General features: G+C 37.3%; 1 protein-coding gene across 4 annotated transcripts in view; it reads left to right on the top strand.

Moving 5' to 3' along the window:
• The window catches only part of EML5 (EMAP like 5), a 103,246-nt gene that overhangs the window by 9,954 nt on the left and 75,441 nt on the right, over positions 1 to 17,851 (top strand). For all 4 annotated transcript variants that reach the window (XR_015746819.1, XM_026679164.2, XM_087952051.1 and 1 more), the window contains exons 3-5: positions 644 to 742; positions 1,721 to 1,789; positions 10,576 to 10,761. Coding sequence is in view for 3 of the 4 variants with exons in the window: in XM_026679164.2 (XP_026534949.1) it covers positions 644 to 742; positions 1,721 to 1,789; positions 10,576 to 10,761 (354 nt within the window). In the remaining variant the exon portion in view is untranslated. The remainder of the gene's footprint in view (positions 1 to 643; positions 743 to 1,720; positions 1,790 to 10,575; positions 10,762 to 17,851) is intronic.

Genomic DNA, 17,851 nt, shown 5'->3' with positions numbered 1-17,851 from the left:
GGAGTATCTGTTATACGTGATAGAGTTTTAAGGAAAAATGTGTCAAATTTTGCAGATTAATTTTCTTCCTAGAAAATTCTATGTCTCTCTCTGACAATTTTATAAGGTTCAAATCATATTGGATTTCAGAAGAATGATTTGGATACTCCTGAAACTTCTGATTTGGGTACCTTCTGAATCTATTTAAATAAACTAGATTTGGGTCAATATTTAGTGAAGCCCAAAGCCTACTTCTAGTTGAAAACTTTGTAAACCGATGTTTTCAAAAGCTTCAGAGGAGGGAACCTGATTTATCACTAACTGTTATTAGTAGGTTTGCCTTATAACTGCATCGAACCTTATAATACAACTTCCTTCCCCCAACCTTTGTAAGGTACTGAAGGTTATTCATCGATCTCCCCATTAGAAAACATGGCAAATGATTCTGAAGGGGGCAGAAACAATATAATATTACTGAAGCTTCTCCATGTAGTTCTTTGGATTTTACCTTATCTCTTCAGAACTCTGTAATACATTATTTAATTTTAAAAATACTGTATTCTTGATATTCTCTTCCCCCCACAAACTGAAACATTCAAAACATATTATCATTTGAATATTAATGTTTTCTTTTCTTCTCCTTTAATATTTTGGGAATTGTTAGCGTTTGCTTTCAGTTGGTTTGGATTCAAAAAATACAATCTGTGTCTGGGATTGGAGAAAAGGAAAAATGTTGTCCATGGCTCCTGGTCACACTGACAGAGTAGGTATATTTTTTTTTTTTTTTTTTTTTTTTTTTTTTATCTTTTTTTTTTTTTGGTACGTTTGATACAACTATTTCTAGTGGCACTAGAAATAAGTGACAATGCATAGTTTATACTTCTGATTCTGTATAAGGCTTTTTACACTTATTTGCTTAGGAGAAAATTACAATGAATTAAATATGGTTAGTATTGTTAAGCCTGATTCCCCAACGGGTGTTAAGGAAAACAAACTAAACAGAACGTGCAGCGAAGTCAGATAGGAAGACAGGTAAATGTGTGAGATAAGTTTTCTAGTTAACACGCAGTAAAAATACAGATACGCTTGTGCTATCAAAAATTATAATTTATTCCATTTAAGAATTATAGCATAGTCATTATAAACAGTCCATTAGTCAAATACCAAATTCAGTCAAGTCTTGTCGAGGATACTCTAATTGCAAAGTCCGTGTCGAATAGCCAGTGTCAGTACACATATAATAAATCTGTCCAAAACTTATCTTCTCTCCGTTGAGAAATATCTTCAAAGTAATCCAACACTTCTTCTCCTCCCGATCCAGCAAGAATGCAGTCTTCAATAAGCCAGCCAGTAAGAGCTAGAGAGTGCCTTGCTGCTTATATAGTACTTTTACAGCTGCACCCTTAATTACATTCCTTTAGCTTAAAGTCACATACACTTTTTCTGACAAACCATGATTCATCATTTTATTATCTTTACCCAAAACAGTTAGGGTAAAACAATGTTATCCCTAACAAGTATTATATTTATGTATCATATTTCTTGCAAAGAGCCTTGATTGGCTTTCATGATCATTTAAATTAACAAGCTTATCTGTTTGTATTATAAATTTACAAGTATTTAAGAAGTTTAAGACATTGGACAAAATATAGATAAGGAGATGTGGATATATTTCTGTAAATATGTTTGCTTTTCTCTATAATTTTCAAGACCAACATTTTTTTGTCTGTCCCCTATTCAGATATTTGATATTTCTTGGGATTTGTACCAACCAAACAAACTTGTTAGCTGTGGTGTAAAACATATTAAGGTAAGAATACATATATATCAGTTCTGCTTCCATTTCATCACAACAGATCTTTATCCTTGTGTAAAGTATTTTATTTTTAATTGTTTGGTCTTTAGAGGTTTTCTGGAAGCCCTTATTCTTCTAGGAGTTGAATGGTCTCCAAATGTAATGCTAAAAATAAATAAAATAAATCTTTTTTATATGGACAAGATAGGATTCCTCAGGGATGAAATGAAGATGGTTTTATTTAGAGCTGTGGTGACCCAGTGGTTAGAATCCAGTATTGCAGGCTAATTCGGCCAACTGCCAGCAGTTCGATTCTCATTGGCTCAACGTTGACTCAGCCTTCCATCCTTCCAAGGTTGGTAAAACGAGGACCCAGATTAGATTGTTGGGGGCAATAGGCTGACTCTGTAATCTGTGTAGAGAGGGCTGTAAAGCACTGTGAAGCAGTATATAAGTCTAAGTGCTGTTGCTATTTTTTTCTTTATACAATTGATAGACCACCATTTATTCATTAATTCATTTATAAAATTTATAGACTGCCAATCAAGATGACTCTGGACGGTTTATCATCATTCAGTGTTGCAGTAATAAGTTTAACTCCAGTTGGCCCTGCTGTGGAAATGTCCTTTCCCTGTCACTGGACACTCCACCTCCTTGACTACAGTATTTGGCACAAAATTATTTAAACTGAAATCTTATTAGTAAACATAAGCAGTCTCATTCTTGTCAAAACAAAACAAAATTAATTGATAAAAGCTAAGTTATTTCCAGCTGTTCTTTAACTGAGTTACACTGAGTTGAACAGAGTTGTCCTAGAAGAAGCTGTTGGTATTTTCTCATTTCTAGAAGTGAGAGGGGCTGAAGCATAGAGGTAATGCTTTTATGTGGCAATTCCTGCGGTTTGGAACAGCCTTCCAGCCAAGATCAGAAGGGTTCTCTCTGTCTATTCATTTCAGGAAATGTTGAAGATGGAGCTGTTCCAAAGAGCTTTTGTGAACTGAGCAGCTGTCATCAGGGGTTTTTTTTTGTATTGTTGTTGGTCTTTGGTTTTCATTGAGTGATCATTATTAATTTATTGGTACACTATTAATATTTATTCTGGATCTTTTTGTTATGAACATTTTTGGTTAACAAGCTGGAGTGCTACCAGATTACAGTGATTACTGGTAGAATGAATAAATACATAACTATTTCTATAAGATTATATAGAAAATGCTATCCAATATTCTTCAACACAATGCTTGATAGAGCAGAAATCACAACAGAATCAGAGCTTTTCTGAATGAAGTTATGTTTGCTGTCCATCCGAAATCAGGCAATGATTGTTTCTAAGGACCCCTGGGTTGGTGCAGTGATTAGAATGCAGTACTGCAAGCAAGCTCTTCTTAGAGCTTGGAGTTCGATCCTGACAGGGCTCAATTTAGCTTTCCATCCTTCTGAGGTCGGTAAAACGAAGACCCAAATTATTGGACACACTATGCCGATTGTGTAAACTTCCCAGAGAGTGCTGTAAAGCTCTGTGGTGCAGTATATTAGTCTATGTGCTATTGCTTTTGCTATTATTAGTACTTCAGGAAGCCATTTCAAATTTTGGATACCACGACTGGAAAAAAAAAAGAATTATCCTGCATAATCAACTGTATGAGAAGAGAAAAGAGATCATCCGCCACTCAGCATGCCATCTGGGGGGTAGGAGTGGGGAACTGAGGAATAGGTCCTGTAAGGAAAAAAAAAAAAGAATATATAACAAGAACACTACAAGTGCTTGAACTTTCAGACAAGGTTTGAATTCTTTAGGAAAGTATACAGACAGAAAGAGTTAATAAAATATATTGCTGTAATCAAATCTGTATCTGATATTAGCACAATTGAGAAAGTCCAGAAATATTTCACAAGAAGAGTTCTCCACTCCTCTACTCGTTGTAGAATACCTTATGCCACCAGACTTGAAATTCTAGAACTAGAAAACCTTGAATTACGCCATCTTCGGTCTGATTTAAGCATGGTATATAAAATCATACATTGCAATGTCCTACCTGTCAATGAATACTTCAGCTTCAACCATAACAACACAAGAGCACACAATAGATACAAACTCAAAGTTAACTGCACCAAACTTGATTGCAGGAAATACGACTTCAGCAATAGAGTGGTCAATGTCTGGAATACTTTACCCGACTCTGTAGTTTCTTCCCCAAACCCCAAAAACTTTAACCTTAGACTGTCTACTATTGACCTCACCCCTTTCCTAAGAGGTCTGTAGGGGGCGTGTATAAGCGCACCAATGTGCCTACCGTCCCTGTCCTATTGTTTCTCTTATTCTTGTTTTATTTTTCTTATATGTACCCATTTCATGTATTCACAACTATGTATACACTTATTATCTTGTAAACAATTGGCAAATCAAATAAACAAAAATAAATAAATAAATAAATATTTCCAAACTGTAAACATATTATAATCTATTCAGCATAAGGTGAGTGCTTGATTGAAGAATATCACATCATATAATATATAAAATAATAGTAATTTATTAGCTTGAGCTTTATTTTAAACTGCTGCTACATATTTGTTTGTAGCCTAGTGGCTTTAAAAAATTGGGTCTAGTCATGTGGATGCCTCGACTTACAACTGTCATGACTTAACAATGGAATTTCTGGGCGCCATTAAAATTGTAAGTGGAGGACTACGTGTATTGCATAAATATTTCCCAGGTTTCTTTTGTGAGTCATCTGTCTTTGTACTATGAAAGCTAATAAAATGCTGCAAAGCCAGGAGTTTCATCAAGAAGAGGAAGCAATGAAATTTTATCTGGTGGTTTTTTTCCAAATGCTTTCCTTTCTAGAAATGCAAGGGTTATGTTTACAGAATTGGAATACTTCAGATATGGACAAAAATTCTTTTCAGATTGTCATCAAACATGGCATGTTAGATGAACAACTTATATAGAAACAAGGAAGCAATAGTTCAATTGCATAGCTTGTTTTGAAAACTGAGCATTAAAACTATAATTGGTTAGAAAAGATCATTGACTAGGTCTGGATTGTAGTCAGCCATAAATATTTCCCACTTAGCTAGTTATTTCCAACCATTAACTCTCATTGGTTCTTGCTAATGGTGAGAATCGATATCAAGTAGTAATGCATGGTTAATGTTGTAGACTAGAGTTAATAAGAATGCAGCCTTAACTATTTTTGTGTACCAAAAACAAGCTGTGGGCGTTTTCCTTCCTGAAACAGACCACCGCATTATTTGGAGAATCTTATTGTATATGGGGAAAAATGGAAGAATTTGTCATGTCAGATCTTAAACAGATTACAGAGGAAATATGGATTATATTTTTCTCCTTCTTGAAGATCAGCTACTCCATTTCCATGAAGACAAAAAGGACAGGCAGCTGGCTGTCAGACAATAGTCATATTATTACAGACCATTTTTTAAACTTATTTTCTTTTATTTTTATTAATTTTCTTTACTGGCAAAAGTGCAACCAGTAGCTTTTCAGGAGCCTTCTAGATTGCTGTCCTCATTAATCTAATTATTATTGACACTATATATATAGAAGTAGTATTTTATGACACACTTTAACTTATTTTAGAACATATTACAGAATTCATTAAAAGAATTTAAATAGGAATTTGTATTTCAATTTTTAAATAGGTCTGATTTTTTAAATTTTAAAATTAACTTAATATCAGTTTTTTTAAAAAATAATTTTAATCAGTTCAGATCACAGAAGTGAATGGAGCCTCAACGTTTGTTTAGTCCAAAGTGTATTCCATAATGCATCTATATATTATTTTAAAGGCCAGATTCAACCCTCTTTATTAAGACATGTACTTGTTCTTGCATAAGATTGCGGAGTCAGTCTTCCAATAAAAAGATTCTGCTAACAAACTTTTACAGAACACTTTGTCTATGATAAACTTTATTGTAGGTATGAGCAATTTTAAAATGTATTTTCTTAACCTTTTTAGGTGTAATGAGTTTCTGAAAGTAGAACAAAAAACAGGACAATTTGGTGTGTCTCACTACAGTGAGAAAGCTAAATATATGTTTTCTATCTGATTTTATTATTTAAATATGTGGATTGTAAGTATATAATTTTTTTAGTTGTATATAATTAGTTTAGTTGCTATTGCTCTCTCATTTATATAATATACTGTTTCTGTGTTAGAGTTCTATCAAAGCCTATTCATTTGATAAAATGTATTAATTTTAGGTAATACCTTTAAGTTTGATTTATTTTTATTTTGTAAAAAATATAGTGTTAAAAACTGCTCAAGTCTTAACTGCTTTCTGCTTTAATTCTCACTCAATCATTCATTTGCTCATACATATCATACCTCAACAAAGTTGATCAGGTGCTGGTTAAGGTTTATTAGGAATGCATAGTACTGCACATGGACAACCTGAAGTCAAGAATCTTTCATTGGGTCTCAGGATTCTATTTTCTATTAATCTTTCAGTATGGCTTGCATAATTTCACATAATTTATTTCTGAGTTAATAATTTCTTCTCTTGCAAAATGTATTTGTCGAGGCTCCTTTTTTTTAGTTGACAGTATTATTTGTCAATTTGTCTTTGAATGCAAACCCCAGGTTATGGTGGAATGGAGTGTTATTTCTAAATACCTATTTCCCTAGACTCCTTCCGGTTTCTTAGAATGACTGATCTTCTGTTGCTGTAAATTGATGCCCATCTTCCCCAAACAGAAATAGTATCTCAAGTTATTTATTAAAATGTATATTACAGATGGCAATCAAAGAATCATAAAACTTAAATTGGCTGTTAAGACCACTATTGCAGTGCAGGAGTTAAAACATTTCTAAGGGAGAGAGTTGTCTAGTTAGTCTTTTCTTGTGCACATCTCTACTTTTCTTGGCAATATTTATGTTGTCAAAATGTTTTTATACTAAGCATGAGGACAAAGTTGGTTTCGTGCAGGTGACTGGTGATATGGGAAAAGTGGGAGCATATAATTCAGATGCATTGGCTGCTGAAACCTGAATGGAAGGAGTACATGTAGAAATACTAACAGCCAGCCACAAGCTGGTGCAGGTAGTCCTTGACTTACAGCCACAATTGAGCCCAAAATTTCTGTTCCTAAGTGAGATAATTAAGTGAGTTTTACTCCATTTTATGACCTTTCTTGCCACAGTTGTTAAGTGAATCACTACAGATGTTATGTTTATAACACAGTTGTTAAGTGAATCTGGCTTACCCATTGATTTTGCTGGTCAGAAAGTTGCTAATGGTGATCACATGACCTCAGGTGACTGCAACCGTCATAAATATCAACCAGTTGACAAGCATCCAAGTTTTGATCACATGACTATGGCAATGCTGCAATAGTCATAAGTGTGAAAAATGATCATGTCACTTGTATCAGTGCCGTTGTAACTTCGAATGGTCACTAAACAAATGGTTGTAAGTCGAGGAGTACCTGTATTAAACGTTTCCCTTTCCAGCTGAAGATCATGAGACAAGGAAGGGAGAAAAGAAAGAAGAATACACCTGAGGCACAAGTCCCTGAGCAGCCTCCAGTTTGAAACCCCTGATGTTTTTATTTAGTAGCTTTGAAGAAGTATTTGTGCTCTCTTTGGTATACAGAGCAATGTATATTCTTCTCTGTCCTTTCTGGATAATATGTATTCAAGAAAGGACCAGATTTAATTTATTTTCCTCATTTCATCAAGTTTCCATTATAGTGATGTCCTTTTTAAAAAATGAAGTATTTCAGCCTTACTTCTAATGTGATTTGGAGATGCTTAACATTTCCATTGGAAAACATTTTTAAGGGGTTCTGGCCTATATGTATCTTTTTCTGTTGCCCATTGGGCTTTTTGATTCATTGTGGTTTTTGTATATGCTTATAATTATTTCTGTTCCATCCTTTGGCTATTTTTGTCTGAATCAGATATTTTCTAACTGTTGTCAACTTTTCACATATTGCATTGCAAGCTGTTGAACAAGCAAGCTGTCAATCAAATCAGCAGCAGCATATAAATACCGTAAATAAATCAAATATTTTAAATGAAAAGCTAGTAATTTACATTAGAATAAAACATCAAGCCAATATTCATATATGGAGTTCAAACAGATGAGATATCAAGCAGTTTCAGAGTTAAAAAGAGACCGAATCAAGGACTAGGATATTAGTAAACTAGGTTAAGTTAAAAAAAAAAGTAACACAAGCATGAAGCCCAACCATTAAGTTCATGAGATATTATTTTCTGTATGGGCCATTTAAATTTGACAGTTTATTAATTCAGAGTGGCTTGGAGCTCACTTGTGATCCAGTTGCTAGTTGTTAACACTTTAAAAAAACCCTTACATGAAGAGCATCAGTCCTTTATTTGTCATGGTCTAGGAAAACTTCAAATTCCCAAATATGAACAGAATATAGGCTTATGTTTACCAAGCCCCCTGTTTGTTTCTGAGAGGAGACATGTAGAATTATTCAACCTTGCCTCTTAAGGAACAAGTTAGCTTTGGATTCAGAGAATAGGTAAAACATCTATTAATATTATCTATATTAATTTATTAATATATAAGGAGACACAGAGGCCCAGTGGTTTGTTAACCAGAAAGTTGACAGTTTGAGACCCAAGTACCATGTGATGGGGTGAGCTCCCATTTTTGCCTCAGCTCCTGCCAATCTAGCAATTGAAAGCTTGTAAATGCAAGTAGAAAAATAGGTTCTACTTTGGTGGGAAGATAACAGCATTCTGTATAGACATGCTGGCCACATGACCGCAGAAAGGTCTTCAGAAAATGCTAACTCCCCCGGGTGGTTGTTTAAAACTGTTTAAAATGGCTCCACTTTTAGAAGAACTGAAAATGGAACTTAAAGAGTACAAAGAAGATGCACAAGAAGGGAGAGGTTCTTTTGGCTTCGTGTTTCAGTTTTTAGAAATGGAGATTTGGAACTATGAGAAACAACAAGAAATGCCTGCAGAACAAGAAGATTGAGACAAAGAAGAAGCCATCTTTAATGAACAAGTAATCTTAAGTGGGGGAAAAAAGGAAAGGGGGAAAAGAAAATAGAAAGTTTAAGATTGGGAAAAACAACCCCCCCTCCAAAAAAATAGAGTGAAAAATAAGTATAAAATCAGAAAGCAACAGAAGAGGGAAATGCAGAAGAGAGAATTAGAAGTAGAGAGGCAAGGGGGTAAAAAGGGGAGGGAGAAGATGAGAGGGAAGAAAGGAAAAGAAATAAAGGACAGAAACAAAATATAGAGAAACAGGGCCTATTTAGAGATAATGGGTGAAAATTTAATGGAATAAGGGATTCTGCAAAGGTACATAAGATAGTATTGTTATATTAGAAATAGAAATAATTTTAGAAAATATGAAACAATGTATAATTAAAATATTTGATAAAATAGCTATCGTAATTCAGTGGAATGCTTGTCAATAAATAAATGTAACAAAATGAATATTTAATGATTTACAAAACGTGAAGAAAAATAAGGGAAAAATTAATTATGGAGATTATACGTGTCTTTAAGGAAGTATGATATTTAATTGAAAAGAAATGTTAAAGATGTTAAGATTTTAATGATTATTAATGATAGAAATGAATTGGAATGGAATGAGGGTTTATAATTACATATATTTATAATCCTTTTTTTTTAAAGAATATAGTGTGTACTATAAGAATGTACCAAGCAGAATTCGATTGGAAGTAATGTATTATGTATTATATTGAAGGTCATAACCTTAAGGTATATATTGAAGTTTAAATAAGAGTTGAATGGATGTATAAAAGATATAAAGGTGTCATGCTCCAATTAGTAACTACAGGAGAAAATTTGTTTAATGAGAAAAGATAATATGAAATTGAAACAGAACAGACAAAAGTATAAATATAATGATTTGAATTGAGATGAGATAATCAAAATAAAATTGAGAAAATTAAAAGAGGGGAAAAACTATATAGAAAATGTAGAATAGTATAAGATATGGAATAGAACACAAAAAGGAGCATGAAATTGAGTTTTGTGTCTGTATAAAGAAGTTCAACCCGGGACCATGCTATTTTCAAAAAAGATGTTTTACTTGTATTTTGTATGTGTGAAAACCCAAATAAAACTATTTAAAAAAAAAGAAAATGCTAACTCCCTCGGCTATGAAATGGAGATGAATACCACCCGTAGAGTCAAACACTACTTTTTAATATTAATTTTGCATTGTTTGTTCTTAAAACCTAAATATTTTGTCTGTCAGTAGGATTTATTCTGTATTGTTCACAGATATACATGATATGTTTCTTGCAAGACCACTTTAGATTTCAGTAGATTCACTGATACCAGTGGAACTTCTAATCCCATTGATTTAAGTGGCTCATCCTGCAGTATGTGTAAATCTGGATTTACTATATAGACTTAAGAATAAATAATAGTGAATTCAGCAGTATTTTCTCTCAGAGAAATAGGCATAACATTAAGTTCTGCATATTATTTAATTTGGTTTGAGGAAATGGAAAATGTGAATCAGTTTTACTAGAAATGTGCAGTTATAATGATACAACTATGTTTCTTGATTTCATCTCTCTCATGTAATATATGTGATTACTCAGCATACTTCCTTTCTCTCTATATATAGAACAAAAATGACATTGAAGTGCATTGGCATCATACTGTAAACATTTATTTACTTAAATATATGACAGTGGGAGAAAAAAGTCAAAATTTGGAGCTTTGCCTTGGCAGCCATCCATCTCAAAAGTTTGTGTTTTAATGACTTAAAATATTCCATGACCAATGTTACTAAAGCAAATAACTTTTATGTTACAGTTCTGGAGTCTGTGTGGAAATTCATTGACACCAAAGCGTGGTGTATTTGGTAAGACTGGTGATCTCCAAACTATTTTGTGCCTCGCCTGTGCAAGAGATGAAATAACATATTCTGGTGCACTTAATGGAGATATTTATGTATGGAAAGGAATCAACCTTATACGAACCATACAAGGAGCACATGCCGTAAGTACAATTTTGATATGGCAGTCTTTTATTTTTTCTAGGTTTAAAAAAACAGACAGGACAAACACGGGTTTGAAAATGGATTGCAGTAAAATATGTATTTTAATACTTTAAAAATATGTTTTATCCTGCTTTATTATTTTCATAACTAACTCAAGACAAACATACCTAATACTCCTTCCTCTCTTATTTTCCCCATTACAAAACTGTGTGAGATGAGTTGAGATGAGAAAGAGTGACTGGCCCCAAATCTGTCAGCTGGTTTTTATACTTAAGGTTGGTCTAGAATTCCCAGTTTCCTGGACTAGCCTGGTACCTTAACCACTAGACCAAACTGGCTTTTAACTTGTTAACAACCAGAGATGCTTGGCAAGTGGATGGCCATATACATTAAATAAATCTATAAATAGACTTAAATAATTTTATGATTTTGATTTTTTTAATCATTTAGAATTAAATATCAGCATTTTTGCTTCTGTTAATGCTTTATGTAAACTCTCTTTCACACATAATTATAGTAAAATTTGATGAATATTCATCTCCAAATTTAGCATACAATACAATCCCACTCCCCAAGTACAGTCTATAGCAGGGGTGGGCAAACTACGCCCACGGGCCACATCCGGCCCGTTGGTCTGTCCAATGTGGCCCGCCCCTGAAAAAAAATCGCTGCCATTGGTCTGTCCAATCCGCCCGCCCCTGAAAAAAAATCGCTAGGCGTGGCGTAATTGCCCTGTGCCGCGTGGCTCCCAAAGCTGCAAAACAGTGCGGAGCGATCTAGGGATAGGAAAGAAAAGAAATTTGCAAAGGCCTCGGCTGGGAGTTCGAAATCACCTTCGAGTACGACCTCTCCGAAGGTGAGTCCCGCCGATCCCCTTTTTTTTCCGGGGCTTCCAGGCTTAAACTTTGCAAAGGCAAAGCTTGCAGGCTGGAGCGTCTTCCCGCCGAGGAGCGGGAAGGGTTCCACCCGGCGGGTGGGGCGGGCTGCTTGGAGCCACCTAAAGCTATGCCGCTGCTGGTGGAGCTTTGCCCTGCCTTGGTGCCCCGTTTCCCGGCTCGGCGGTCCTGCTCGGGCGGCACTTTAAAAGCCTGCTCCCAGCACCCGAGCAACTTCCCAGCAACTTTCGGCTTCGTTTTAACTCGCGGGCGCTCGCGCCTGGCCCCGAGCCGCGGTGGAAGGGAAGCCCGGCGGGCGGGCGGGCAGGCTGCTTGGAGGAGGCTCCGGGCTTCCCCTCCGCCAGGCGTGAGCGCCCGCGAGTTAAACGAAGCCGAAAGTTGCTGGGAAGTTGCTCCGTTTTCCAGGGCTTTGCAAAGGCAAAGTTTGCAGGCTGGAGCGTCTTCCTGCCGAGGAGCGGGAAGGGTTCCGCCCGGTGGGCGGGCGGCCTGCTTGGAGCGGGCTGCCGTGTGGCTCGGGCGAGGTGCGGCGCCCGCGAGTTAAAGCGAAGCCGAAGTTGCTGGGAAGTTGCTCGGGTGCTGGAAGCAGGCTTTTAAAGTGCCGCCCGAGCAAAGTTTAAGCAGCCCGCCCGCCCGCCGGGCGAACCCTTCCCGCTCCTCGGCAGGAAGACGCTCCAGCCTGCAAACTTTGCCTTTGCAAAGCCCTGGAAAATCGAGCAACCTCCCAGCAACTTTCGGCTTCCTTTTAACTCGCGGGCGCTCGCGCCTGGCCCCGAGCCGCACGGCGGAAGGGAAGCCCAGCGGGCGGGCGGGCAGGCTGCTTGGAGGAGGCTCCGGGCTTCCCCTCCGCCAGGCACGAGTGCCTGCGAGTTAAAAGGAAGCCGAAAGTTGCTGGGAAGTTGCTTGGGTTTCCGGGCTTCAGGCTTAAACTTTGCAAAGGCAAAGTTTGCAGGCTGGAGCGTCTTCCCGCCGAGCAGCAGGAAGGGTTCTGCCCGGCGGGTGGGTGGGCTGCTTAAACTTTGCTCGGGCGGCACTTTAAAGCCTGCTCCCAGCACCGAGCAACTTCCCAGCAACTTTCGGCTTCCTTTAACTCGCGGGCACTTGCGCCTGGCCCCGAGCCGCGCGGCAGAGGAAGCCCGGTGGGCGGGCAGGCTGCTTGGAGGAGGCGACCGGCGGTGCTCCAGCAGCAGCAAGAGGCAGTTTCACCCGGGCTCTGCTCAGATGTCCGGCTGGGGCTGTCAGGAGTTGCTACCGCCGGCGCAGCTCGTGCAGCTCCAGTCCCGCGTTGCCTTGGGAAGGAAAAGGCAAAACCAGGAGCCGCTGAGCCTGAGCCTCCGGTGCCGCTGCTCCCGTTGCAAAGCACCGCCGTGGCTCTTCCTTTTTGCCTTTCCCTTCCCGAGGCAACACGGGACTGGAGCCACGCGGAGCCGCGCCGGCGGTAGCAACTCCTGACTCAGAGGGCCTCCGAGGGGAGGGGAGCCTCCGAGGGGAGGGGAAGGAGAAGAGGGGGAAGGGGGCGATTCCCAAAAATCTTGTGCTGACCCGGCCCGTCTGTCAAATTTTAAAAAGTCAATGCGGCCCCGAGCCAAAAGGTTTGCCCACCCCTGGACTATAGGAAGGGAAATATGGTTATAGACCAAGTTCATTACCTGACTTGCAGGAGAAACACCTGCTGTTTTCTTTCACTGGAGAAGCTGAAGGATGCCTCCCTGCTAAAGAAATGGTATCTTTGCTTTGCTGCCCATACTGCATTGATTCTTCATTGAGTCTTGCCAGAACTGCAAGCCTTCCTAGAGAGAAGAGGGGCTTGATAGCCAAGCAGATGGCAGAGAAGGGAGAGTAGCAACTTGATGTTATCCCACTGTCATGTCCACAGATACCCTGGCTTTGCACAGGTTCTGTGCAGCAGTGTTCAAAATTCATTGGATGATGACCTAAGTTATAAACCAGACCTAATCATCATCCAGTTCGCCATTTTTAGAGTGCTTTGTAACTTGAAAGATATAATTTTCCACAAACTAATTTTTTCAACTCCTCTGTATCCATATTGTTATGTATTGTATATAGTGTATAGTTGTCAATTGAAGTTCTCATTCTGGTCCTCTGTTGGAGCAGGAAAATACTCTCTCCTGATTGGTTGTTTTTTCAGTTTCATTTAAAAGGAGCTGTGTCAGCCAGGGAGCTCAGCTGCTTCACAGACAGGATTGAATAAACAGCTGTTAGAAATCACTCTGGCCTCACCTCCATTCTTCGCCCAGAACTTAACACATATAATGTTCCTACCCCTTCCTTCAGATTTTGGTCTTCATGGTTAGGTTTTAATGCATATCTTTTATTTCTTACTGCTTTTCATATTTTATTTTAGATTTTAGCTTTGATTCTTGAGGTACTCTTTATGCTTTTCTAATTACTGTACCCACATTTCTATTGTGCTGGGTTATGACCATTATAAAAAGTCCACTTTTATTTGATATGATTTGACAGCTCAAAATGTAACCCTATTCACTTTCGTCAAAGGAAACTGAGATATGCAAATATATTTAAGGTATTATAATTTTGAAAGCTGGAATGTTAAAAGTGATATAAGAACAAAAGCTGTTCAATAAGACATAAACTTTCAAACAGTCAAGTGCATCTTTTTAACTAATAAAATTAATCAGTTAATTAATGGTTAAATTAATAATTTAATACACTCTAGTACATATCCTGAGATAGTTTGCTGCTATATTATGCTTCTTATGTTCCTTTGTGGATGTATGGCTTGTCATAACTGAAAATGTAGGTCGTTTAGATTTGAAATCATTCTAATTTTCTTGTGGTTGTGATACAGTTGTATTATCTGTAATTTGTTTTTCCTTCAGCATTGCTGTTTTTGAGCTGTCATGCATTTATATGTTTTTGCATGGGATAGAACATGTTGGGACAGTTCCTTAATTATCAAATTAGCTCTGATATGCTGTTCTCAATAAGGACATTTTTGGTTGCTTCTAAATGGATTTTGCAGTTGGCTCAGAGGAACAGCTTTTCTCAAGAAGTGTGTTGTTGAACTTGTAGTGTTGGATATAGTACAGAAAAGGACTGTCCTCTATCAATACTTGTATATACTGTGTGAAAGATAATTTGATTATAATAGTTTTCACTTAGGAATATCTGCATTGCTAGTACATAAAATCTATTATCTAAATATAAAGAACTCATGCAGTTGTAATTAGTTGATCTGTGATTAATTTCCCTGTCTAGTTATTGTAACTACAAAAAAAATTGAGCTACTGTATATGAAACTAAAATCAGCCTAATCAATTAATTACTCTAATCACTAATCAATTAATTACACTAATCATTAGTCACACTGTTCATTTAAATTCACTAAATCATTGATTTTACTAATCAATTAAATTACATGAATCTTGGTCTTTTAAACTAGTCAGTAATCACACTATTTGCACTAAGCACTCTAATCACACTAATCAATTATTGTTTTAATTGATTAGTGTGATTAGAGTGTTTAGTGCAAATAGTGTGACTAATGATTAGTGTAATTAATTGATTAGTGATTAGAGTAATTAATTGATTAGGCTGATTGTTGCTCAGGAAAATTAGCTGACTAGAGAGATTACTGCAATTGATTGATTGGTGTGATATTGGTTATATAGATTACCCAAAATTGTTCCTTTAATTAATTCAATCAATGTACTATCTTAACAAACCTACCATGCCAAAAAAAAAAAATCCAATGCCAAACCACAACCTAAAGAGAAGGTAATCCCCACCAATGAACCACAAGACTCCTGCACATGCCTTAAATGCTACAAAAATCTAAAGGATAATGAAAACTCCATCAAATGTTCTCTGTGTAACAAATACACTCATCATGACTGCTTGGGATTAACCAAGCAATTGATTCAATACCTGGAATCATCCAATGAGTTTCCATATCTCTGCAAATCATGCAAACCCAAACTGGATCTGTTAGAAAGAGTTGATACCATTGAAACCATTGAAACATCCCTTGACACCATAGTAGCATCCCTGGACGCCTTAAAAGAAAGAATATCCAACCTTGAAAAAAAAGACACAACGCAAAAACCTGAACATCCAATAGCTACAAACCACATCTCTACCCAACAACCACAACCCAATCCAAAACCCAATCCACAAAAAAACACAACCCAGACAAATATTGATATCCCAATCCTCATCAGAGAAGCTGTTGAGCGTGAACAGAAACGTCCAAACGCCACCTTATTTGGTCTAGAGGACATCAATGATAATGATGACATCACAACTGTCCGAAACATCATCAGTGATTATCAAGCATCAACCATCTCCGCTGATGAAATACTTGACATTTCCCGCATTGGCCGAGAGCTCTAAAACAGAGACGGCTCTGTGGCCCCACGCTTGTGCAGAGTCATTTGCAAAAATGAATCAAGCAAACGTAAATTCATTTACACTATAAATTCACTCGCCAAAACCAACACCAACCATAAGAACCTCCATTGTCGCCCTGACCTAACCATACAGCAACGTGCCCGCTCCCGTGTACTCCGCACTGAACTCAAAAAACGTCTAGACAATGGAGAGAAGGACCTGTACATTGACTACCATGCTGACTGTATCAAAAGTAAGTCACACAACCCTCAACTCAGCTTTAATCCTCAACCACAACCTTACCTCAACCGATCCACCATCACCCAAGACTAGGCACGCACGCCCCTAACTACCTCAATTCCAACTACTACTGACCTTAAATGCAAACTACTCAATGCAAGAAGCCTCGCGAATAAAATACCTGAATTTTTCCTCCTACTAAATATGGCTAAATTCGACATTATATTTGTTTGTGAAACATGGCTCAATGCATCTCTCCCTGACTCCATTACCACAGTAAGAGACTATCATATTTACCGATCAGATTGTGAAATTCGTAGAGGAGGTGGTGTTGCTATCTTCTATAAAAAGTCCTTACATCTAAAAAATATCCAAGTTACCCAGGAGCTTGCTCTTCCTGAGACCATCATCTGTGAACTATCCTTAAATACCACAATTCGATTCTTACTATATTACAGAGCACCTGATTATGACATCGAACATGTAAACAAGTTAAATACATTACTAACATGGGCAGCATCCTGCCCATACCCTTTTATCTTTCTTGGTGATTTCAATCTACCTCATATTGACTGGACCCTAAATGAATGTACAACTGAAACCATACACGCAACCTTCTACAATGCTATTACAAATCTGGGACTGGAACAACTAGTAACCAACAACACTAGACTAAACAACTGCCTCGATCTCATCTTCTGAAATAGTTTGAATTTAATTTACGGAATACAAACTAAAGAACCCTTTTCCAACAGTGACCACAATATGATTGACTTTTGTCTCAACATACGCCCACACAAAAATCACCACAATGATGTAATCCCCAATTATAACTTCAAAAAAGGCAACTATGATCTTATAGACAACGATCTCTCATCCCTTGATTGGCAATCTCTATTCACTGGATGCAATACTGTTGAAGACCATTACAACATATTTTTACTTGAAGTCAAAAGAATCATCAAACTATATGTACCAACAACAACTCCCAAAACAAAACAAAAAAGCAGATTACCCATAACAATAAAAAAACTTCAATCCAAAAAGAGATCACTCTGGCGGAAAAACAAATCTGGTCACGTTGCCAATTTCAAAAGCCAATACAAAAATTTATGCCACCAGATAAAGACCGAATGCACCAATTATCACATTAAACAAGAGGAAAACCTAAGCACCAATTCCACCCACGCTTTTTACAATTTTGTAAACAACAAACTAAAAGACTCAAGGTCCATCCCACCCCTGATAGGACCTGATGGTAAAGACTGCAACGACGACACCATTAAAGCCAACATCTTTAACACATTCTTTGGCTCAGTATTTGTAAACAGCAATGGATCATGCCCAGTATTTCCTAGCCATACCACAGATAACCACAATGATCTAATACATATCGATTTTACAGAAGACAATGTTGAAAAAGCACTACGCAATCTAAAACCATCTCTATCTATTGGACTGGATGGAATATGTGCCTACTTCTTAAAAAAGCTATCCACTGCCATAGCCAAACCTCTAAGCATAATCTTTGAAAAATCTTTCAGGACCAGCTCCTTGCCTAACCTATGGTCACAAGCCACAGTCA

Source organism: Notechis scutatus, chromosome 1 (genome assembly GCF_049901735.1).
Source record: "Notechis scutatus isolate UNSWTSFEM ecotype Mainland chromosome 1, rNotScu1.2, whole genome shotgun sequence".
Lineage (NCBI taxonomy): Eukaryota > Metazoa > Chordata > Lepidosauria > Squamata > Elapidae > Notechis > Notechis scutatus.
Note: the sequence above shows the minus strand (reverse complement) of the source record. Positions and strands in the feature narration are given on the sequence as shown.